Source organism: Nannobrachium achirus (assembly GCF_963921795.1).
Source record: "Nannobrachium achirus genome assembly, chromosome: 3".
NCBI classification, from domain to species: domain Eukaryota; kingdom Metazoa; phylum Chordata; class Actinopteri; order Myctophiformes; family Myctophidae; genus Nannobrachium; species Nannobrachium achirus.
This window is the reverse complement of record NC_137812.1, coordinates 57,463,385-57,489,170: the sequence shown is the minus strand read 5'-3', so window position 1 is coordinate 57,489,170 and position 25,786 is coordinate 57,463,385. Positions and strand designations below refer to the sequence as shown.

The following is a 25,786-nucleotide window of genomic DNA, read 5'->3' as shown; positions in this document are numbered from 1 at the left end:
CAGTCCATAAATAGGTTCAAAACATATAACCTTTCCCGCAGGTTATGTTGGTTTGAATAACAGTGTTGACAGCAATATCCCTAGTGTTATTTTGACGAGAGTACAAATGGAACCAAATGGACTTATGGGTCTGTCTGTGCTACTATAATCCAGGTCTGTTCATAGTTAATGGACCTAAAAGAGTGCCTCCATAAGTGCTCTTCAATATTTGATTAGCTGGAACCTGAATGGGAGGGAGGGGGCTGCAGGAGGAGAACATGCTATTTTTGGAAGCCCTGTCACAGTGGTGTAAAGCAGGGGTCTTCAACAGGGGGTCCAGGACCCCTCTAGGGGGGTCCTCAGAGTTACTACAGGGGGTCCTCCAAAACTGAGTGATAGAACATTTTTTCCTTGTTTTATATTAACTACTTGAACTCTAGTGTCCATATCCTGAGAACTTTTGCCAAACATAGCAGATCTACAAGATCTTGTAGCTTCTACATCGGCTATTTTTGTCAAAGAGATTTGGTGTAGAGGGGAAAAAAGAGCAGACAGAATGAAAAGTCCATTTATTAAGTATTGATGCTGAAGTGGTTAAATATCTGAATCCAACATGACATGAATCCAAAATACACTGATGATCGTGCTGTCAAAAAATGTAACTATATGGAATCTATGAAAAGGTTGTGGGGGTCCCTGCTTCATCTTTCTCTCAACTAATGGGTCCTTGGCCTGAAAACGTTGAAGACCCCTGGTGTAAAGTAACTGAGTACATTTACTCAAAGTACAGTACTTAAGTATAATTTTTAGGTACTTTCACTTTTCTTGAGTATTTTCTTTTTTACATTTTATACTTTGTACTTTTACTCCATCAGAATTATTTGACAGCTTTAGTTACTACTGTAGATTACGCATACCACTAACATTAACCACTTAAGCCTTATGTTATGGTTCGGTTATTCAACAGCTGATCTACAAGCTCACAACGTGTACTTGAAGTATATTTGGATGCCAACACTTTTGTGTACTTTTACTCAAGTACATTTTTAATACAGGCCTTTTACTTTAAAAGTCTGAGTACTTCTTACACACCTGGATATTTCCAGTACTACATTAAAGTGAGGGGGGGACTTTATTGAAGAGATGTACCTACTGTACATGTAACTGTTAATTGGCCTGTACATACAATACAATAACAAAAAGGCTTCTCAGTATCAATGTGAGCAGTTTGACAAGTTTGTCAAAAATGTTTAAACACAGGCATGCCTAACCACTACTATGACTATTGTTATCTATCGTCGCTGTCGGGCAGAAACCTCGTATCTCCAAGTTTCAAATTTGTATGTTTTTTTCGCAAAGTAAAGCCCTGTTTCATCAGGCAAGGCCGTCGCACAAAAGTAGTGAAAACAGCAGACCTACAAGCACACAACGCCTCGCAGTGCGAGGCGTTGTGTGCTTGTAGATCGGCTGTTTTCACTAGTTTAGTTCGTTTTTTTAAATGATATAAAAAAACAAATGGTTTTGGACATACCGGTACAAGGTTTTCACCCGACAACAACGCTATGTTTCTTTCCTAAGAAACATATAGTTCGCCTAACCCTTTTCTCCCCTCAATTCCGACAGGTAATGTGGGTATGCAACCTGTGCCGTAAGCAACAAGAGATCCTCACCAAATCAGGAGAATGGTTTTCGGGGCAAGGGGTGCGGCCTGCGAGCCTGGGTGCCGCCTTGAACGACCCGACCGGGGGCGGTGACGCCGCCCGGGACAGGAGGCTCCTCCGCTCTAGGTCCCAGGCCCCTCCGTCCAGTGCCAACGCCAACACAGGGCCACCAGACGGAACCCACCCGCCTGCTAGTGTCACTGCTGCTAAAGGTGCTGATAACATGCCTTCCTCACGCTCCCGGAGTGAACCACCCCGAGACAAGTAAGGCCTCACCATGCGCACATCAGTGATGGTAGTATACTGTAGACTACAGGGTTCCCCAATAGGCGGCCCGCGGGCCATTTGCGGCCCGTAGGGGGCTACTGTCTGGCCCACACCAACCCCAGTAATAATGGTGGTATAAGAGCAGCAACAACACTAGTATATCATCGTTGTCATGTGGAAATCTCGTATCTCCAAATTTGTACGTTCTTTCGCAAATCATACAAGGTCGTCGCACAAAAGTAGTGAAAACAGCAGATATACAAGCACACAACGCCTAGCGGTTTCACTAGTTTAAATAATTTTAAAAATTATAAATTCAAAACGAACGGTTTTGGACATACAAGATTTTCACCCGACAACGACGATATCTGAACTGTCGCTGGAGTAGCAGGAATGCCACCGTCGCCCCCTGCAATGTTGTGGCCCTCGGCTTGGTACCCTAGACATAATTCGGCCCTTGGGGAAAACTAATTGGGGAACCCTGGTGTAAACCTTTTTCCAGAGCCGCACAGCCGCACAGACACATGGGTGCTGCTTGTTACGGTTGCTCTGAGAAATCGGCCTATATACTGTACTCCTGGTCAAATATTACTCAACTACAAGTGAAAGTTGCTCAGTCAAGTTTGTACTTGAGTTAAAGGGCTGGGGTACTTGTTTTTAAAATGGCAAGCGTTACTTCTTCATGTTCTTGTTGTTATCCCTCAGCACACAAAAACAAATTCCAAATCAACTGTAAGTTGGTTTTGGCAATAAACGATAAATATTTAAAAGAAATTCCTCCAGTCCTTTCACAACGGAAGTCTATAGCGTCGTAACGCTCTCTCTCAATAGCTCTGACATGACCATTTACCCTGACGTGTGTTTCATACCATTTACTCATATCTTGCTCTTGTAAGTCACACTGGAGCATTTTGCCACGTGCCTAAATCATACATTGTAAATTGGAATGACAAGCAGCTCAGTGGATTTGTGATTAGAGTGTCAGCCCTGAGATTGGGAGGCCGGGGTTCGATCCCCGGCCGGGTCACACCAAAGACTATAAAAATGGGACCCAATATGCCTCTCTGCCTGGCACTCAGCATCAAGGCTTGGATCAAGACTCTCATGCCCTATGGGCCACATGGCTCTGAAAGGCTTGCTTAAATTGGAATGATACAGTAGTTAATTATAATTCACACCTCTGACATTTTACTCTCCTATTTGTCTAATATTTCTCATTTGGGTTCAAACATTGTCAACTTCTGTCATGATAATGTACTGCATTTCAGCTTTAGACAAGAATACACCTATATTGTGGGATAGAGACAGATTTTTTGCTGTGAAGCCTATTGGCTGCAGGTGTTTCTTGTACACCTCTGTGGAGAATAACTGATAGCTGTGTGACAAAATGTACCGTATATGATGTGCAGAAGCTACGTAACAGCTTTTGGTCTTGAGAGGTCTTTGATTCAATTCCTGTTTAGGAGTCATAATTCATCATAATTCACCTTGGACTGTTTCATATTTAAATCCTGATCTACTAAGATAAAATGTACTCAGCAATATGTAGGACATTGAATTCAAACATTAAGAATACAGTAACAGACAAATCAATGGATAGATTCACTCAGTCTCCGTTCATTTGTTGGTCACTGTATTCTTAATACAATTTTAAGAAAATGTTTTGGATTTTTCTACTGCTTGTTGGACATTTTCACAACTCCTCTTCTTTTGCAGGAAAAGGCCTGTGTCTTTACATGAGCAGAACGGTAAGATCAGTGTAGGCCGTGGTGGTGGCCGGAGGCCCGCAGGGAAGCTGCCATGCCATTCGTCCCTGGAGGAGCGCCCAGGCCTGGGAGAACGAGGAGAGAGGAGGGGCGGAGACGGCCGGAGGCTGGAGAAGATCCACTCTCAGGACTACGAGGACGGAGACGAGGTCTTGCGCCGGCGACGCCCAGAGGACGAGGAGCGGGAACGAGAGCAGAGGGAGCGCCAGCGCCGCGAGGAGGAGTTCCAGAACCGTTACCGTAGCGACCCCAACCTGGCCCGCTACCCAGTCAAGCCTCAGAAGGAGGAGCAGGAGATGCGCATGCACGCCAAGGTGTCGAAGGTCCGCCACGAACGTCGCCACAGCGACATGGCGATCAACGAGGTCGGGCTGGGGCCCGGAGACGGAGGAGGTAACTCAGGGGAGGTGCTTGAAAACCGCCTGGCCAGGAGAGGCGGAGGCGGGGAGGGAGACCGAAAGGCCATCTTGGACAACCACCGGGCCTACTCTGTGGATAGGACCGTGGGGGGTGGAGGGAGTGCCCCGAGAGCGGGCCCACACCCTGGGGAACAGGTGCCCCTGGACAGGGGCACAAACAAGGGCCGCCTAGAGCCCAATAAAGGCCGGACACCAAGGGACAAGGGGGGAGACGACCTGCTGCTGCGGAAGGACTCTCAGAGCTCGGACCAGTCGGACTCCTTGCGGCCGCCCCCGCCGCGGGCCTACAAGAGCAAGCGCGGCGTCAACAAGAGGCAGATGTCCATCAGCAGCTCAGAGGAGGAGGGCGGCTCCACACCCGAGTACACCAGCTGTGAGGACGTGGACATGGAGAGCGTCAGTGAGAAAGGTCAGTCTCACAGCTGTGCCTGCTCTACCAGCTAAACTAAACTAATATTCTGCTGCCTTGCATCAGAATCACAATTCAGAATCGGAATCGTTTTCATTGCCAGGTATGTTTTCGCAATTACTTAGAATTTACTCAAAATGTGAGGATAAGCGTTGAAGAAGGCGACGCGGGACCTCTTGGCCCTTGTTTAGGGGTTTCTCAGAATGAGTACAGGGAGGGCCGCCAGACTTTTGTTTAGATTTTATTTTTAGATTATTTTTTAAATTCGTATTCTTTCGTTTTATCATTGTCCATCGACATTTGTTTCACAAAATGTTCTTGTTTCTTGTTACCTTTTTTATGTGTTAATCAGATTTGTTTTAAATTCAGATTAACATGAATCCAACATATTTGCAATGATTATCTGTAAACAAAGAAACAAAGAAATTCCTCATTAATTTACAATTAGTCCTGTGCCCGGGGGGGGGGGGGGGGGGGGGATGCACAGTATCTGATTGAATGTAGGAGTCTCAGAAGTAATGTTGGAGTGCCCGTTGGGCAGATCTTTATGCCCATACATGGTGTTCCATGTTGGAGTGCCCGTCGGGAAGATCTTTATGCCCATACATGGTGTTCCGTGTCCAGGCCAGTCTGTGATGTCAGTACTATTACGTCAGACAGATGGTTACCATGGCGGCGAAACTGTGTAGTATCAGTGATGTCAGCATGCAGATGGTCTGACAGACATTCTCTAAATTAATAGTTAGATGGATTCTATTTGAGCATGCTAGTTTTCCAGGAAGAGAAAGGATGTAGTTTCTATTAGCTTGGAATCGCCATCGATGATGTCAACGGTAGGCAGGTTTCTGAACTGTCCATAACCAACCAATGAGAAGCAGAGTGAGAGAGCCATTAACACAACGGGAGCCAAGGTTTCTAACATTTCTAGCTGTTGCTGGTGCCGCCGTTCACTTACGCTTTATTTTGAAGAGCCTCGGAAGCTTCGTGCGTGTGCACGTTGATTGAGGAAGAAAATCCATTTGTTTACAAACGCTCGCGAAACTAAAATCCAAACCAGGGCCGACCTTCGCGGTAAAGTGTCGCCGTGAAAAAAAGCAGATCTCTGCTTCCCTGGCGTTATTTGCACCTTATTCAGAGATAAAGCTGTTTTTATGTTTCAGCATAGAATGGGAGTCAATGCAGCCTAAACGCACCATGTTGCTTCTGTGCACGTCATGATATGACATATGCACCAGCGTCTCTCACAGGGTACACAGGACGGATGCACCTGCATGTAACAAAGTTAACCCTTTGTCTCGTTGAGAGACGAGACAACTGAGTTTTGGCACAGTGACCTCCTTACTGAACGAGTTTGGCCCCTTGGGTGTTAACAGTGTCCATCTAAACTTTAACATTTGAATCATTATGAAACATCTCAAATGTGACAATAATGGAAATAGAATGATGGGGTATCAAGTGCAGAGAGATGACCAGGAATATAAAATGTCCAGAATCAGTATCCTTTTCATGGCCAAGCAGATGCACAGACTTTGAGGAGGTGCTCACAGGGACACATTTGAATCACATCATTTATAAACATAGACATTAAGTCACCTCATAGAATACTGAAGAGAATATGAAATATTAATCTAGGGAATAGGTAATCATTTGGAATGTTCAATTGAGAGTGTCCTAAAAGACATTGTTGCATCATCGTCCTACCATGTGTGATCCACCCACCTTTTGGACTGTGGCTAATAACCCTGTGTTGCTCTGACTCTGAGAACAGCTCTTGTTTATTTGGAAAGTCCCTTTGATTTAGGCCAGCAGATTTGTGGAATTAGGTCAGTGGCTCGCTTGCTACTGTATATGTAAGTCAAACAAACAGATGCACTGGTGACCACAAGATAAGGTAAAATCTGGTTAAGAAAGCCATGTGTCCTATGTTCTTTTTTTTTATTATTATTATTTATTATTTTATTTTTTTATTTTTTTTGTGTCCTATGTTCTGTTCTCTTGTATTGAACTCCTTCACATGCATGATTTACTGTTGAGATGCCTCACAGCTAGAAGGTCCCGGTTTCGATTCCCACCGGTGGACGCTGTGAGCTCTGGGGGCGTGTTCTCTCCTCCGCATCATCAGCGTCCACACCCTAGGTGGGGATGGCGAAAGGGCCTTTCTGTGTGGAGTTTGAATGTTCTCCCCGTGTCCCCTAGGGTAGGTACCCTCACAAAAAACATGCAGTAATACTGGTCTCTATAATGCCTCCCCCTGGCCAGCCGGGGTGCCTGATGGAGGGAAAGGAACTTAGGCCAGTCAATCTAAGCTAAAAAAGGGCCTGACCCAAAAGAAATTGCAATAGTAATGGTTCAATGTTTTTTATGATCCTTAGGGTCATCCAAATAACATATTAAAAGTTGTGAATGATATATTTAGTGGATCAAGGTAAATTCAGGGGGTTCAAGTTTGGGTCCATTCACTTACTATACAGGAAAAAAAGACCCCCAAAGAAAAAATCTTCTTTAAGTAGCATGTGAGGGGTCTAACTAGGGGTTTTTCATGATTCTGAATCCATTGCAAGCATTTGTTTTGCACAAAAACATTCTTCGGGCTAAAAACAGACCCATAGAACTATGGTATAGTGATGAGTCATCACTTTTCTGGGGTCAGCTCCGTTTTGTGGTGTCCGTTTTTAACCCGACGAATGTTTTTTGTGCAAAACGAATGCTTGCAATGGATTTAGGATCATGAAAAACCCCTAGTTAGACCCCTCACATGCTACTTAAAGAAGATTTCTTTGGGGGTCTTTTTTTCCTGTATAGTAAGTGAATGGACCCAAACTTGAACCCCCTAAATTTACCTTGATCCACTAAATATATAATTCACAACTTTTAATATGTTATTTGGATGACCCTAAGGATCATAAAAAACCTTGAACCATTACTATTGCAATTTCTTTTGGGTCAAACCTTAGATTGACTAGCCTAACTGGTTGGAATAAAAAAGCTGTGTGAGATGTACGGTATTAATCCAGATTTTACTTTAATTCAGGACTGATAATGGGTAGATGTTTTGGATTGGGATTGTTCTGAACTATCTGCACAACGGAACAAATGTTTTTAGTTTACACTTGTTCATGTTGTGCAAAGTGTATGTGTACAAGCCACATACTTGTTCATGTTCACCATGTTCACATATTTAGTGAACGTGAACAGCAGACAGCTTTATCGATGCAATCAAGCTGCTGAAATGAGCCTGTTAAACTTTTATGCTAGGTTATATAATATATGATTTGGAGGTTGGCAGTTTGAGTACCTTCCAGCTTGAATTCCACAAGCAGAGCTTTTTAAGAGCGAGCAAATGGTTTTATGAAATGAAGGACAGTAAAGATTGAGACCAGCGAGAAACGAAACGCGACACGTTGTGAGCTTGCAGATCGACTATTTTCCAGACGCGGAGACTTGCAGGATGTAACCCGTTCAGAAACTTTGCCTTCACAATAAAAATTGCCTTAGAATTGACAGAGATATGGCAGAGTCAAACTGCTGTGTCCTTACAACCAAACATTTTATTTTTGCACTCAAGATGTGGTCTGAGCAGGTCTAAACGCTATGCACAAGTTTTTGAGCGGTGGTCACACCGTCTCCATAGCGTGGCCGTGTGTGTATCCGTGCGTGTGTGTGTGTTTGTCTGACTGTCTGTGTGTCTGTAGCCTCTGGTGTATGTAGCCTCAGTACCCTGGGTGACCAGAGAGGTGCTGTTGAGTCTAGCCTGGCCTGTGCATCAACACACACACACACACACACACACACACACACACCTGGCTGGCGTGCTGAGCGGTGGGTAAACCACCGCTCAGTTGTTCACACGGGTGTGATTTTTTAAGTCAGGGTTCATTGCGCATAAGATGGTGGTGGTATCACTTAATTAACGCATAAGACGTGGGCATAAGTGCATCATAATAGGGCCCTGAGACTAGCAACAAGACACTATTTATGTACATATAAAAAATAACCTGGTATTTTGATTGTATCTGAACCATTTAAATCATGGGTCTTCAACAGCTTCATCTCTCTCTCAACTAATGGGTCCTTGGCCTGAAAACATTGAAGACCCCTGATCTAAATCATCTTTGGGTTTGATGGATCTGTAAGAGGAACGGTTTGGATTTTGATTTACCCGTCTTGATTTCTACCCCTTCTTGTGTATTCGTCTCCTAAAAGTCGACATGCCCGCTCAGCGGTTCTAACCGCAGCATCAGCATTTATTCTCTTCTGAAGCATTCAATGTAGCCTGAGATCAGAGATTACCAGGAAAACCATCACAGCCACTCAAGCATTTATTGATTGATTTATTTCATAATCTGCATCGCGGTAGGGTTTCATAGCATTGCTGTCGGGCGGAAACTATGTTTCAATGTGTGATGTTTTGTTTCTGAATTAATGCCCTACTTCAGGGGTCTTCAATAGGGGTCCTGGACCCCTAGGTGGTCCTCAGAGTTACTACAGGGGGTCCTCCAAATCTTTGAGTGATAGAACGTTTTTTTTTTCTCCTTATATATATATATATTAACCACTTGAGCCCTAGCGTCCATATTCTGAGAACTTTAGCCAAAAATAGCAGCTCTACAAGCTTGTAGATCGGCTATTTTCGGCAAAGAGCTTTGGTGTAGAGGCTAAAAAGAGCAGGCCAAGTACAGAGTGAAAGGTCTAGTTTATTAAGTATTGACAGTTCTAGTGGTTAAATATCTGAAAACACAAATTGACATGAATCCAAAATACACTGATGATTGTGCTGTCGAACAATGAAACGATATAGAATCTATGAAAAGGTTGTGGGGGATCCCTAGCTGCTTCATATGAAAACGTTGAAGACCCCATGACCTACTTCATCATACATGAGTGTTGCGCAAAAGTGGTGAAAATATCAGATCTACAAACTCACGACACGTAATGTGAGGCGTTGTGAGCTTGTAGATTGTCACTATTTTAAATAGTTTTTGAGCGGTGGTAAACCGCTCCATAGAGTGGCTGTGCGTGTGTCTGTAGCCTTTTTCCTCAGCGTTTTGCCATAGCAAAACGTGTGTGTGTAGCAAACCGCTCCATAGAGTGGCTGTGCGTGTGTCTGTAGCCTTTTTCCTCAGCGTTTTGCCATAGTAAAACGTGTGTGTGTAGCATAGCCTGTACATCCTAGACTCAGATCCTAGTCTGAAGACGTTATGCAAGCACGACCACCGCTCACTTCACATTGGTTGTGATTTTTAACAATAAAAAAGGAACCGTTTCCACTCGACAGCAACGATCGGCTACTCTCCAACTACCTAGTCTAACAGTATACACACTGTAGCACCATAATGGTTTCTCTAGTGCAGTGATTATGAACCTTTTTATCTGCTGTGTGACCCATTAAAAAATGATCAATACAAGGAATTCTTTTTCCATAAAAAAGGAGGCTCGTTTTATAGGCGCAATAGCAGTATAAACAAGGGGATTCACACATTGTAAGATATATGAAGGCTACCCTCCAGCACTGTAACCGGAATAATAAATAAAACAGACATGGCAAAATGAAAAATATTCAACTTAAATCAAAGTTTAGCCAATAGTAGCCCGACTTTCTAATGAAAATAAATAAAAACGAAATACCAGATAAATAATTGATATTAATTGTTTAACTGATAGTGTATCTACTACAAGCTCACAATGCATCGCAATGCAACACACTGAGACGCATTGTGAGCGTGCTTCCTATTTTTGAGCAGTGCTCCTTGAACAGGAGCTATAGTTCCAACATCTGGCTTTGTCCGGTCAAAAACCGATGGGAAAAACATGTATAAGCTTCGCAGGATGCTCTGTGGTTGGCTAGTGGGACGCTTGATGAAAACAACTCTTAAATAGCACCGCTCACTTCAAACTAGGTGTGATTTGAGCGGTGCTCCTGGAAAAGGAGCTAAGCTCCAACATATGGCGTTCCCAAAAGTGTCCGACGTCCCAAAATATGTCCAGGCTCTGAAACGTGCCTACATCTGGCCTACATCTGGCCTACATTTTGGCACAAATGTCTCAAAGGTTTCAGTCTGATAATCAGGCTACCCCAGGATGGCATTTGGTTGCAAATATTGGCCGGGTTTCCCAAAGCGATCACGGAAGCGGAGATAGAACCCAGTCCAACACACAAGCCATCACGCCAATCGAGCGCTGAACTTTCTTGGCAGGGCTGTTGTATTTACTTAGGAAGTTATAGGAACCAAATGGACCCTCATCTTGGGTATGTAGCCTGCTACGTGGATGTACAAATGGGACCATTTAATTGTACACTCTCTGAGTTACACCCATGATGAGGGTTCATTTGGTTCCTAAATGTAGCCCCGATAATAATTACAGCCAAGTCTGTTGCCAGCTCTGTTGGCTTGGCGGACTGTATGTTAGACTGACGAGTCAAAGCCTCGGGTTCGACTCACGTTTAAGTGCATCACCACATATCAAGGACCTCTTGGGGTCCCCGGACCCTCTTTGAAAACTGAAGCTCTACAAGTCTCATGGTAGCTTATATAAATATTTAAGATGATTTAGACGAACAGTTAAGTCATAGTTTAAAATTAAAACAAGTAGGCTATTTTGTGCAGCTGTTAAATCTTGCAAGTAGAGTTTAAAATTAAAACAAGGGGTTTGTGTGGTCAGTAAAGCCGCTATCAGAGTCGGGTCCGCGGTGTAGTGCGATGTAGTCTTTTTGAGTCATAAAACTACACCGCGGACCCGACTCTGTTCGAGGCTTTAGCCTACCAACATCGATTAAAGTTTGTTAATTTTCAGCATTGTTTTCTACTTCCTTCTTGATGGGCCGAGTACAATCACACAACAGCTGAAATTCATTTGCGAGCGCAGCTGGTTGTGGGGAACAATCTGTAGGCCGGGACACAGAGGAGAGTCGGTGCAGAGTTGCATCATCTCCGTTCACATGGGGCCAGCTCTGGCCAGCCTATGCGTAGCCTGTTTTGAGAGAGGCGCTTACAAGCGCGTTTTGGGAAACTGCTTAGTCGTCGTACCGGAGTGTCCTACGAAGGGCTCGTACCACCGCGGTACGACTGTGCTTTGGGAAACCCGGCCATTGTCAGGAGTAACTAGTGATTATTGAAAATCTATAAAAACATTAATGTGCACAAAGGTCAAGGTATATACAAATGAATAAATATTCAATTAATCCTATAACAGACATCCCACCTAGGACATTTTCATTTCAGTGCACATTTTTCTCCCCCTGGTTAAAAATGGTTCTGCACAGCGGCAGAAATAGGCTTAATAGGCTAATATAATGCATGTCTTATCTATTTGGGAGAAAGTTCACTCACTCTTTCACTTCTTGAGTTTGCACAGATAGATAGATAGGTAGGTAGGTAGGTAGGTAGGTAGGTAGGTAGGTAGGTAGGTAGGTAGGTAGATAGATAGATAGATAGATAGGTAGGAGGTAGGTAGGTAGGTAGGTAGGTAGGTAGGTAGGTAGGTAGGTAGGTAGGTAGGTAGGTAGGTAGATAGGTAGATAGCTAGATAGATAGATACAGGTAGATAGATTGAGAGAGATGGAAACCATCTACGACCATAATGAATAGGGGCTTTAAGTAAGTGGTTAATCTTAACGTCAAATCTGTAATATTGTTAAAATAATGCTACTATTGTATAGACACAGTTTGCATTTACTCATCTCGGCTCGACATGCCTTTTACAAGTAATTTACCACCTTATTGAGCAATAGAAACTCGCTGTTGAACGCTTTGCAACGGCCGGGCATGTATCAATGAAAGAGTCCTGTGTGTGGAGGGAGTCGAGGGACGATGGCCATGAGGATCTAGGGCTGCTCAGCTCTGATGTTGGTCCACTCACCTCTTCTGCTCACCTAGACCATTTGGTTGTGTTAATGAGAGCTGAACATCTCTGTTCAAGCCGTCTGTCCTGTGTTGGACAGGCCAACTTGGATTGCGTTAATAGATCACTAATAACACTGTGAACTAAGTTTACATGCATTCTTTCCCTTTGTCTCTTTCTGTCTCACTCTCAGCCTGTCTCTCGCTCTTGTGCGTTTTTCATTCTTTAACCCATTGGTTCTCAACCTGTGGGTCGGGACCCCAAATTATTTTGGGAGGTCCCCAGATGATGAACTTAATGTGCAACAATAAACAATTCAACACAAAGTTTAAGTGTATAGCACATTTCTAAAGTGACAATTTAAGGACTTTAATATCTCTGAAATGACAAATTAAACATTGGATAAATTGTCAAATATTAGAAGCAGAAATTGTGAAAATAGCCGATCTACATGAGCATGTAGATCGGCTATTTTCACAATAGAACCATGATATACGAAATGTAATGCCTCAACTCTTAGTGCTCGTCAGGGTTGGGGGGTCCCCTGTTAAAATATGATTATTTTGGGGGTCACGGCCTGAAAAGGTTGAGAACCACTGCTTTAACCAATCAGACTATTACTGTAGTACAGACTACAAGCTCTGAACCTCTAAGTCTCATCTGTAATGACTCAGTTTACATCTCTCTTCAGGTGACTGGGACTGCTATCCACTAGATCCTACCGTGTGGCATGTAAGTTTCACAAGAATGACACATGCACACACAGGCACGTCATCATATGCATAACAGATTCATTGTTTGTATAAAAGATTACGTTGTTTGAGAGTGCAGATTATAATGTGAGTCAGATTTCTTTGTTTTGTTTGGCCTGACCAAGCTTTTCTCTTAGTGTAAATGTAATGTGTAAGTGTTTGATGCAAAGCACAATGTATACCCAAGTGAATTTGTATCAGGGATAGTTTGTGCAGAATCAATAACAGCAGCAATAACAATGACATGAGCAACAACAATAATCACTTCCTAAATGTTAAATATTCTTTAGTGTGGTTTAATGTTATTATATTTCTGACAGCACTTTATTGCTACTTTTACCGTATGTGACCCCTGTTTGGTCTTCTCCTACGCACCTGTCACCTTTGTAGGTGTGCAAGAGACATACTTTTTTACTTTTACCCTATGTAATTGCACTGCATTTTCCTATATGACATATACCAGGGTTCCCCAATAGGCGGCCCGCAGGCCATTTGCGGCCCGCGGGGGTCTACTGTCTGGCCCACACCAACCCCAGTAATAATAATGGTGGTATAAGAGCAGCAACAACACTAGTATATCATCGTTGTCGTGTGGAAATCTTGTATCTCCAAATTTGTACGTTCTTTCGCAAATCATACAAGGCCGTCGCACAAAAGTAGTGAAAACAGCAGATCTACAAGCACACAACGCCTCGCGGTGCGAGGCGTTGTGTGCTTGTAGATCGGCTGTTTTCACTAGTTTAAATCATTTTTTAAATGATAATTGCAAAACGAACGGTTTTGGACATACAAGATTTTCACCCGATAACGAAGCTATCTGAACTGTCGCTGGAGTAGCGGGAACGCCACCGTCGCCCCCCGCAATGTTGTGGCCCTCGGCTTGGTACCCTAGATATAGTTCGGCCCTTGGGGAAAACTAATTGGGGAACCCTGACATATACACTACAGTAGGTATGTTCAAAAGCCCATTCACAAAAAAACAATAACGACATTATCCCTCCCCCCTCTTGCAGCATCCAGTCACGTGGCAGCCGTCCAAGGAAGGTGATCATTTAATCGGACGCATCACTCTGAGCAAGAGATCTGCTATGCCCCGGGAGGCTGGCTCCCTGCTGGGGCTCAAGGCAAGTTGAGCAGCGGTCAACAACATGTCCATACACAGACAAATGTATCTGTAACCCTAACCTGTGGCCTAATACAGTATACATTATACACAGACAAATGTATCTGTAACCCTAACCCGTGGCCTAATACAGTATACATTATACACAGACAAATGTATCTGTAACCCTAACCCGTGGCCTAATACAGTATACATTATACACAGACAAATGTATCTGTAACCCTAACCCGTGGCCTAATACAGTATACATTATACACAGACAAATGTATCTGTAACCCTAACCCGTGGCCTAATACAGTATACATTATACACAGACAAATGTATCTGTAACCCTAACCCGTGGCCTAATACAGTATACATTATACACAGACAAATGTATCTGTAACCCTAACCCGTGGCCTAATACAGTATACATTATACACAGACAAATGTATCTGTAACCCTAACCCGTGGCCTAATACAGTATACATTATACACAGACAAATGTATCTGTAACCCTAACCCGTGGCCTAATACAGTATACATTATACACAGACAAATGTATCTGTAACCCTAACCCGTGGCCTAATACAGTATACATTATACACAGACAAATGTATCTGTAACCCTAACCCGTGGCCTAATACAGTATACATTATACACAGACAAATGTATCTGTAACCCTAACCCGTGGCCTAATACAGTATACATTATACACAGACAAATGTATCTGTAACCCTAACCCGTGGCCTAATACAGTATACATTATACACAGACAAATGTATCTGTAACCCTAACCCGTGGCCTAATACAGTATACATTATACACAGACAAATGTATCTGTAACCCTAACCCGTGGCCTAATACAGTATACATTATACACAGACAAATGTATCTGTAACCCTAACCCGTGGCCTAATACAGTATACATTATACACAGACAAATGTATCTGTAACCCTAACCCGTGGCCTAATACAGTATACATTATACACAGACAAATGTATCTGTAACCCTAACCCGTGGCCTAATACAGTATACATTATACACAGACAAATGTATCTGTAACCCTAACCCGTGGCCTAATACAGTATACATTATACACAGACAAATGTATCTGTAACCCTAACCCGTGGCCTAATACAGTATACATTATACACAGACAAATGTATCTGTAACCCTAACCCGTGGCCTAATACAGTATACATTATACACAGACAAATGTATCTGTAACCCTAACCCGTGGCCTAATACAGTATACATTATACACAGACAAATGTATCTGTAACCCTAACCCGTGGCCTAATACAGTATACATTATACACAGACAAATGTATCTGTAACCCTAACCCGTGGCCTAATACAGTATACATTATACACAGACAAATGTATCTGTAACCCTAACCCCGTGGCCTAATACAGTATACATGTTGGGTTTGACATGAAAATAACTGCTGTAAACTTCCTGGGATTATCATATATATTGTATTGTATTGTATTGTATTGTACTGTATTGTATTGTATTGTTTTTGCTTTACTCTAGCACCTAAGGAGACTAAAGGGGTGTCCATACTGTCTCCGACCACCTAACTTTACGTCGTCGGAAAAGGTCATATATGCTTCCTTGCGCTTGCGGGCCCTCGATATGCGCCAATGCACTTGCAGTGCATTGTGGGACTTGTAGTATTATGGTGGTGTGTGCAATATATCAGAGGGCCAGTTCTAATAGTAAACAAATATCATCCCACGGACCAACGATAATTCATTCATGGGCCTGATTTGACCCCCGGGCCTTGAGTATGACATACTTTATGTGCCTTAACGCAATCACAAAATATGTTGTTTTGACTTTTCCAGGAAAAGAGCTTGTTTTAATGTACACATGGCCTTTGTGTTCTACTTTCCTACGTTCATAAGGAATGTATCTGCGGTGCTTATACCCTGTGGCTGTTTATTTTCATTTCTAGGTGGTGGGAGGGAAGATGACAGAGACAGGAAGATTAGGGGCCTTCATCACCAAAGTCAAGAAAGGAAGCTTGGCAGATGTTGTGGGACATTTACGAGCAGGTACACAGCATGGGTCTGAGGATCCCTGAATGAATTAAGTGATGATGAATAACTAACACTGCAATTGTAAATGATAGTATAACGTTAATGTAAAAAAATATGTATAAATGCAAATATATATTTTTGAAATGCATTTTCATAGTGATACAGATAAATAGGAATTCTGTGTTGTTGCCATTGATTGAAGTCAAGTCGACTGATTGATTGTTAAAATGAAAATGCACGCGGCCCAGCCGTCTGTCCACTTCGCTGAAAGGTTTAGTTAAGTGGCCAGATGGGTGGGCCACGAGCACAAGATTTTCATGCAGTCGAGCTTCACGCTCACACAGGCACTGCTTTTTTTTTGATGAATCCATTTCAAAAGGAAGCTTGTTTACCACTATTACGACATTGCTGCTGTTACACGCTACCATTTTGGCATTTAATAACAGCTGTGATGTGAACAGAGGTTATTCTGCGACGCCTCGGGCGTCACAATCACTCAAGCCCCTCTGTATGTCGGCCATCTTGGTGTTCAGGTGACGAGGTGCTGCAGTGGAATGGGAAGTCGTTGCCTGGAGCAACCAAGAAAGAAGTGTACAACATCATTCTGGAGTCCAAGGCTGAGCCCCAAGTGGAGATTGTTGTTTCCAGACCCATAGGGTAAGAGTACTCTAAATCACTGCTTCTCAACCTTGTCAGGCCGCGACCCCCAAAATAATCATATTTGAACTGGGGACCCCACCCTGACGAGCACTAAGAGTTGAGGCATTACATTTTGTATAACATGGTTCTATTGTGAAAATGGCCCATCTACCGTAGATCAGCTATTTTCACAATTTCTGCCTCTAATATTTGACAGTTTGTCCAATGTTTAATTTGTCATTTTAGAGGTATTAAAAGGTCCTTAAATTGTCACTTTAGAAATGTGCATACCCTCTCTTAAACTTTATGTTGGTTTGTAACCCTAACCCTAACCCCCAAAAAAAAGTAAGAAAAGAAAAAGACCATTAGTGCAGCAAAAGTAATCAACAAACTATAACCTGCAATAAAAACTGGTCATAAATTTGCCAAATTGTCAAATAAAATAAGAACAAATATAAAAATGGACGATCTACAAGCTCATGTCTCTTGTGAGCTTGTCGATCTGCTTTTTCACAATATTTATCTGTGGAAGCCAAACTTAACAATTATCAGGGTGGGGGGTCACCAGTTCAAATGTGTTTATTTTGGGGGGGGTCACAGCCTGAAAAGGTTGAGAACAAGTACTGCTCTAAATCAGTGTTTCTCAACCACTGTGCCTGGGGACCTTTGGTGTGCCGCTGAGAAGGGTCAAGAGTGCCCCTTGAAACTGCTTGAGAAAACGACGCCTCTCGCACCGCGAGGCGTTGTGTGCTTGTAGATCTGCTGTTTTCACTACTGTTGTGCGACAGCCTTGTATGATGAAGCAGGGCTTTACTTTGCGAAGAAATGTACACATTTGAAACTTGGAGATACAAGGTTTCTTCCCGACAGTGACGATATTTACATCCCCGTGTTATGTTGGTGTGCCCATGGATTCTTGGGACATGAAAAGTGTGCCCATGCAGAAAAACGGTTGAGAAACACTGCTCTAAATAGTGTGTAATCATTTGCTTGACAGTACATGTGATGCTGTTTGCTTTGGCTCATGGACACTCAATATGTCTCCTTCCTTTGTCTAAAAGCTCTATCCACCGAATTATATCCAAAACCTTCTTGAGAAAAGTTTATAGAGCGAATCAGTAAGTAATTTAGTATTGATTTCATAGGTGGAGCCCCGCCCCCTTGCCCCGATGCCTCACCTGAAATCCTAGCCTTTTGGATCCTAGAGAAAAGGCTGATTTATACTGTGCCACACGCCAGTGTCGCTTGCCGAAAATAGCTGATCTACAAGCTCACAATGCACGACACAATCGTATGACGGAGTATAAATTAAGCATAAGATAAAACCCCTGTCATGCTCTTCCCCTAAACTATCTGTTATGTTTGATATTTGTATGTGGATGCTTTTTCCTGATTGTTCTTCCTGTATCCTGGCACCGATCGTCAAAGAATGTATGCCGTGTGCTTGTTTGTTTGTGTAAGTGTATTGCTAGTATGTTCAGATACATCCGCTGTGATGATTGTATCATATTATATGTTTTTTTTTTCTTTCACAGAGACATCCCAAGAATTCCAGAATCATCTCACCCTCCTTTAGAATCTAGTAAGTGTCCATAATGGCTTCTTTGTATTGGTAATAGTGTACATCTTTCTGCCTATTTGTATCTTATATTTATTCAGTAGTATTAGTGGCTGTCTTGAGTCAGGTGTGCTTTTGTGAGATGCCACTCAAAGGATAGTTGCTTTTTCCATACACATACTGTACTGTTCCATATTGTGTAACCACCAGTGGTGTAAAAATAGCCAATCTACAAGCTCACAACAGGTCGCATCACAATGTGTTGTGAGCTTGTAGATCTGCTATTTTCAAACATTTTGTCCTTTTACTTTTGGTACCTTACGTACATTTCGTACTGGTTACTCAAGTACATTTTGAATTCCGGACTTTTACTTGTGTAACAGAGTATTTCTACATTGCAGAAGGCCTATTGATACTCTTACGAAAGGAGTAGTTCACCACTTTACAACCTGTCTTCATATAATAGGTCCTCACTAATGTTCATGATAAAATATAAAAAAAAATCTACTCAGTCCAAGTCTCCTAGGAGAGCTATGGGAAGTTCAGAATCCATCGTCTTGTGACATCATCATTTCCCCCCCCAAAAAAAAAAAAAAAAAAAATTGAAAAAAAATATTTAGATTTTTATTATCGCGAGAACAATGGCTTCCACTTTAAAATTGCAACTTTTCAGGAATAGAAAGCCTGCAGTTTCTATAAGCACGATTGGCAATCGATGATGTCACAAGACGATGTGTTTCTGACCTGCCCACAGCCCTCCTACTACTTTTAGCACCACTGCGTCTAACCCAATACCATGGTGCTTCCCTTCCTTCAGCGGGCTCCAGTTCATTTGAGTCTCAGAAGATGGACCGTCCCTCTATATCAGTGATGTCCCCGACCAGCCCTGGGACCCTCAGAGACCTCCCCCTGGTGCTGCCTGGTCAGCTCTCTGTGAGTAGTTCCTTCAGGGAGCTTATCGTCGCTGTCGGGCAGAAACCTTGTATCTCCAAGTTTCAAATTTGTATGTTTTTTCGCAAGTTATAGGGATGTCATGGGTTTCAGTGACACAAAGGATAGATGAGTTGATGGACGGATGAGATAGTAGATGCCCAGGTAGAAGGACGCACAGAGAGGCATGGGTTGATTCCTGAGCGCCGAACACATACAGTATATTGTGCTGCTCCTGTGTATTATTGTATATTAATTATACAATACATACGGTATATTGTAGCGTTCCTTTGTATTCATTAATACACACAGTATATTGCACGTTTCCTTTATATTAATTCTTACAGTATATTGTGCTGTTCCTACCGGTATGTATTATAGTATTTTTCCAGTGCATTAATACTACATACAGTATAATGTGCTGTTCCTCTGTATTATAGTATATTGTTCTGTTCCTGTGCATTAATACATACTGTATATTGTGCAGGTGAAGCTGTGGTACGATAAAGTGGGCCATCAGCTTATCGTCAATGTCCTTCAAGCCATAGACCTGCCTCCACGAACAGACGGCCGACCACGCAACCCCTATGTCAAGATGTATTTCCTGCCTGATCGGAGGTAGGGCAGGTGGAGGTTTATCAACCCAAACCATTTATTTTCTCTTATCTTACAGTTTCATTTATTGGGATAATGGCAAGTGACAATCACCAATAATAATAGTAAGTAGTAATTAAGTGTGGTTTAAATTTGCTCAGACTAACACTTTTTGAGAAACGCAGCATTTTCTATACCAGTTTGACTAGTTAGTTGTTAGTTACAAATACACACAGTGATTAGGCTTGCTTATGGGGACATTTTATTGACCCTATATACTGTATATACTGGGATCATTGCCATAAACTAATTAGGAGCAGGCCAGGCAGTTAGTCTTTACTCCAATCCTAAACCCAGACAGTTAGATTCCTTTCTACTGTATCTCTGTGTCATTGTTTTTTGTTTGTTTGGTTGGTGCGTTTTGTTTTATTATTTTCTTTTCTTTTGGGGGTGGGTCTTTCGAAGGAAGGTACAATAACTTGAAGACCTCTTTCTCCAAAATGTGTTTTCCGTCTGTCCATTTTTAATGCCCATAAAATATTGGAGAATTGTCGCCTACTGCAGGGGTTTTCAAAGTGGGTGACGGGGCACCCTGGGGTGCCGCGGCGGCAGTCCAGGGGTGCCGCGAGATCATTTGATAATATTTGGAATTTATTTGGACACTTGAAAAAATGTTTAGTATCATTTTAAACTTGAAGTACAAAGTTATTTTCAGTCAGTTCTAACCAAAATGGCTATTATCTCAATGTTTTCCTCGCAACATTATCACTAAAATATCGTCACTGTTAGGCAGAAACATTGTATCTCCAAGTTTCAAATGTGTACGTCTTTTGGTAAAGCAAAGCCCAGCTTCATCATACAAGACTGTCGCACAAAACTAGTGAAAACAGCCGATCTACAAGCACACAACGCCTCGCGATGCTGTTTTCACTAGTTTAGTACATTTTATAGATGATAAATACAAAACGAAGGTGCTGGGAGTGAAAATTATAATGTAGGGGTGCCTCGGATTAAAGACATATTTATGGGGTGCCCTGAGACAAAAAAGTTTGGGAACCCCTGGCCTACTGTATAATGCCCATTGCCATGACTAAAATAAGGAGCCCATGTTTTCTGTGGTTAAAGTATGTGTCCTCTGTCCCAGTGATAAGAGCAAGCGGCGGACCAAGACGGTGAAGAAGAGCATGGAGCCCAAGTGGAACCAGACCTTCCTCTACTCCCACGTCCACCGCCGGGACTTCAGAGAGCGCATGCTGGAGATCACAGTCTGGGACCAGCCCAGGGTGCAGGAGGAGGAGAGCCACTTCCTGGGGGAGGTAGGGAGACGCAACTCACCCCTCTGTGTTTCACCTCGGATGGGTGTGTGGTTTTGAGGTTATCGTCGTTGTCGGGTGGAAACCTTGTGGGTCCAAAACCTTCCTTTTTATTATTTTAGAAACGATTTAAAATAGTGAAAATAGCCTATCTACAGGCATTGTGTGCTTGTACTGTAGATCTGATATTTTCACTACTTTTGTGCGACACTTTTGTATGATGAAGTAGGGTTTTAATTTACCAAAAAACATACAAATTTGAAACAATTTCAAATTTGGCGGCGGTGGGCGTACTTCAGCCTGGCGGCCAGCACGGGGAACATGCACGCCATGGCCTGCCTGGGCAAGATGTACGCCGAGGGCAGCGAGTCGGTCCCCCAGGACAACGCCAAGGCCCTGCGCTACTTCAGGAAGGCCTCGGAGCTGGGCAGCCCGGTGGGCCTATCTCCAGGGCAGGGGCGTGCCCGTGAACCACGAGCTGGCCCTCAAGTACTTCCTGAAGGCGGCGGAGCAGGACTGGGTGGATGGGCACCTCCAGCTGGGCAGCATGTACCGGTACTTCCACAGCATCGGCGTGAAGCGGGACTACGAGCGGGGCCCTCAAGCTCGGCCACGCCCTGACCCTCTACCACCTGGCCAGCATGCACGCCGTGTGGGAACCCAATAGCACTTTAAATTGAGAGTGATATCGACTTGTATAATTAATAATTAGATAAAGCTAGTTGAATTCTCTCTCTCTCTCTCTCTCTCTCTCTCTCTCTCTCTCTCTCTCTCTCTCTCTCTCTCTCTCTCTCTCTCTCTCTCTCTCTCTCAGATCCTGATAGAGTTGGAGACTGCCTTGCTGGATGACATGCCACACTGGTATAAGCTCCAGACCCATGATGTGTCCTCTCTACCTCTGCCCCAGCCCTCGCCGTACCTCCCACGCAGACACGTGCACGGAGACAGTCCCAGCAAGAAACTACAGAGTATGTTTGTGTGTGTAGGTGTGTGTGTGTGTGTGTGTGTGTGTGTGTGTGTGTGTGTGTGTGTGTGTGTGTGTGTGTGTGTGTGTGTGTGTGTGTGTGTGTGCGTGCGTACTGTACGTACTGTACGTACGTACGTGCGTGTCTCTGTGCCTGTGTGTCGCTGCTGTATATTTGTGTCCATGTGTATCGTATGACAATGACAGAAAAAGCGGCGTCTGTGTGTGTGTGACTGTGCGTGCGTGTTTGCGTGTGTGCTACTTTACGCAGACTAATTCTCCGCTATGCCTTATTGAACTTTCTTATCTCCCTGTGTACAAGACCAGCCACCAGCAGAACCCCTCAACCTCACCACGTACCCTGTTGTGTGTGTGTGTGTGTGTGTGCGCGTGTGTGTGTGTGTGTGTGTGTGTGTGTGTGTGTGTGTGTGTGTGTGTGTGTGTGTGTGTGTGTGTGTGTGTGCATGTGCGTGTGCGTGTGTGGTTGTCATTGAGCAGGGTCTCAGCGCATCATTGATACTGAGTTTGATGATGCTTTAACAGTAGAGACAAAAGGTGGGTGGGGGGCATGGCTACTGAACATCACCTTTTAGTAGGTGTCCAGCACTGGTTGAGAAAGAATAGGCAGCACGCACACACACACACACACACACACACACACACGCACACACACACACACACGCACACGCACACACGCACGCACACACTGTTACTCTCTATCCTTCCAACCTCTTCCTTGGCCTTAGCATCATACCTCACACCGCTTATAATAAATGACACACCCATTTTAAAACAATTAATCTCGTGAAACAACTGTATGCTGTGTCAGCAACATCCACGGCAGGGTTTCGCTGGTCATCAAAAAAAAGCTGCCATTGGACTGAATTCAATTTGTGTGCTGTTGTGTGGTAGCATTGTTACGCAGCGGAACCCTGGGCACCCTGGGGTGTCCTGTCCACAGTCTTTCTCCTCCTCTGCTGGGCGGCACAAACAGTAGAGTTGTATACCACACTGGTTCTCAACGTCAGGTCCTGGGCCCCCCGGGAGGTCCATTTGGACCCCTGGCGGGCCCCTTACCAGACGTTGAGAAACAGTGGTGTACATTAGAACCACTGGGAGCACTGTGTCTAGTCTGTCTACACACAGTCTGTGAGCATGGTAGGCTGTAGAAAACTCACTGCCATTCCACCAACGCTTCATTTATAGTCCGTCGCACCACCATTCCACAAGCCGGATAACAGATCTACATATAGCAGACCTTGTAAATCTGCTATTTTAGGTGCTTGACGCCATCGTGCGGTGGAGTATAAATCGGGCATATATCTCTCCTGCCATTCTCCTGCATGCCTCTAACGTAGATAGAAATGACTTGCTGGGTGCTCGGGTCGGGTGGCGCAGCTGTGAAGCAGCTGCCCACCGCTGCTGTGGGTGGCCTGGTGGTTCGAATCCACGTATCTGGCTTTGTCAAGCATCTATTCCAGGGTTCCCCAATTAGTTTTCCCCCAAGGGCCGAATTATGTCTAGGGTACCCCAAGCCGAGGGCCACAACATTGCAGGGGGCGACAGTGGCGTTCCCGCTACTCCAGCGACAGTTCAGATATCGTCGTTGTCGGGTGAAAATCTTGTATGTCCAAAACCGTTCATTTTGCATTTGTCATTTTAAAAATGATTTAAACTAGTGAAAACAGGCGATCTACAAGCACACAACGTCTCGCGGTGCGAGGCGTTGTGTGCTTGTAGATCTGCTGTTTTCACTACTTTTGTGCGATGGCCTTGTATGATTTGCAAAAGAACGTACACATTTGGAGATAAAAGCTTTCCACCCGACAAAGACGATATACTAGTGTTGTTGCTGCTCTTATACCACCATTATTACTGGGGTTGGTGTGGGCCAGACAGTAGCCCCCCGCGGGCCGCCTATTGGGGAACCCTGATCTATTCTATACGGACATAATTGGCCCGTGCTCGCGGGAGGGATGCCGGCTTGGGAGGGTGATATTTGTCACTGCACGTAGGCAGGGGCGTCACAAGGGGTAGGAAAGTGGGACTGAGTTACTGGGGCCCAAGGTGGAGGGGCCCTAGTAACTTTATCTATTGAAAAATAGCAGATATACAAGCTCACAGTGCGGCACCGAGTGCCGCGCTGCGAGCTTGTAGATCTGCTATTTTTTGAAAAGTTGTGAAAATCTTTGAATATATGTATTTTTTAAGCAAACATTTCTAACTCAAATTTTGCTTCTGGGGGTGCCTGGAACGAAATATTTTGAGATCGGGGTCCGTGGCCAAATACATATCATCTTGGGGGTCCTTGACATAGGTTTCTTGCACACATTTTCACGATTTTTCAAAAATAGCAGATATACAAGCTCACAGCGCTGTGAGCTTGTATATCTGCTATTTTTCAATAGTTAACATTCATGGGGGGCCCACAGTGAATCCTTGTACCCAGGGCCCAGAATTTGGTGTGACGCCCCTGCACGTAGGTCTACTTCTAACGGGCTGGGGCGGCACCTGTCATGGTTCCTCACTGGCAGGTGAGTCAGTAGGACACAACATCAGTGACAACACACAATTGTGTGTGTGAAGAGGAATTCATTAGCAAATGACTAAATTGGAGGGGAAAAGGGGGAATAAGCAAAAATAAATAAAACTAAATTGCTCTATTTGAAGGACACATTTATTGGAAATGTTGCCTGGTAGAGGCTTGACTCTCAGTGCTGTAGGTGCTAGCCCGTGCTAGTGCTAGGCCTCCGCTTGCTTCTGTCCAGCTGTGTCCTGGCCTGGGTCAAATCATTTTTGCAGGTACTTTTAAAGGTAGTAGTTTGCCACATGCTGTAGCTCACTGTTCTCCAAGCACTGGGTTGGGACCCATTTGTGGGTCGCAGACATGTTTTTATGGGTCCCTGAATTTTTTGTTTCGTACATTTTTTTATGATTATTATTATGGCTGGGATGCGATTAAAATTTTTAATCTAATTAATTACAGGCTCTGTGATTAATTAATCGCAATTAATCGCATTTTAATCGCACATCGATATTTGCCCTGAGAAGCATTTTTTTTTCAAGTAAAACACATTTTGTTGTATGAGTGAATGAACGAGTGAGTTTTTTAATCTAAATTTCGCATCCACTGGGCCAAGCAAAGCGCTCTGATCGGCTACTTCTCCCTTTGCGTTTGTTGTCTCTTCTTGGTTGGTGCATCACTATGATGTATGCCCGAAACTGAAGGTTCTGTGGTGCAAAAACTAAGTGCGATTAAAATGCGTTAATTTTTTTAATCGTGTTAATTTTCTGTAATTAATTAATCGCAATTAATCAGTTAAAGTCCCAGCCTTAATTATTATTATTTCAAAACATTTTCAAAAAACATTACCAAAAAAAGAAAAAGTGTTTTTCTAAGTAATTTCATGATTAATACATTTAATTAAAATCTAAAAAATTCCATAAATTAGTAAACAAATGCTTAAGAAGTAGTGAAAATTGCCGATCTACAAGCTCACAACGCACCACGAAACGACGCGTTGTGAGCTTGAAGATCTGCTGT

The 25,786-nt window shown here is 43.5% G+C and overlaps 1 protein-coding gene across 2 annotated transcripts in view; it reads left to right on the top strand.

The window, feature by feature from the left end:
* The window catches only part of rims1b (regulating synaptic membrane exocytosis 1b), a gene marked incomplete at both ends in the record, with an annotated part of 122,629 nt that overhangs the window by 56,422 nt on the left and 40,421 nt on the right, over positions 1–25,786 (top strand). For both annotated transcript variants that reach the window (XM_080722816.1, XM_080722815.1), the window contains 12 exons: positions 1,603–1,904; positions 3,624–4,501; positions 13,032–13,072; positions 14,106–14,216; positions 16,160–16,259; positions 16,778–16,901; positions 18,419–18,465; positions 19,259–19,374; positions 19,859–19,989; positions 21,110–21,281; positions 22,093–22,246; positions 22,741–22,797. In XM_080722816.1, the coding sequence (XP_080578942.1) occupies positions 1,603–1,904; positions 3,624–4,501; positions 13,032–13,072; positions 14,106–14,216; positions 16,160–16,259; positions 16,778–16,901; positions 18,419–18,465; positions 19,259–19,374; positions 19,859–19,989; positions 21,110–21,281; positions 22,093–22,246; positions 22,741–22,797 (2,233 nt within the window). The remainder of the gene's footprint in view (positions 1–1,602; positions 1,905–3,623; positions 4,502–13,031; positions 13,073–14,105; positions 14,217–16,159; positions 16,260–16,777; positions 16,902–18,418; positions 18,466–19,258; positions 19,375–19,858; positions 19,990–21,109; positions 21,282–22,092; positions 22,247–22,740; positions 22,798–25,786) is intronic.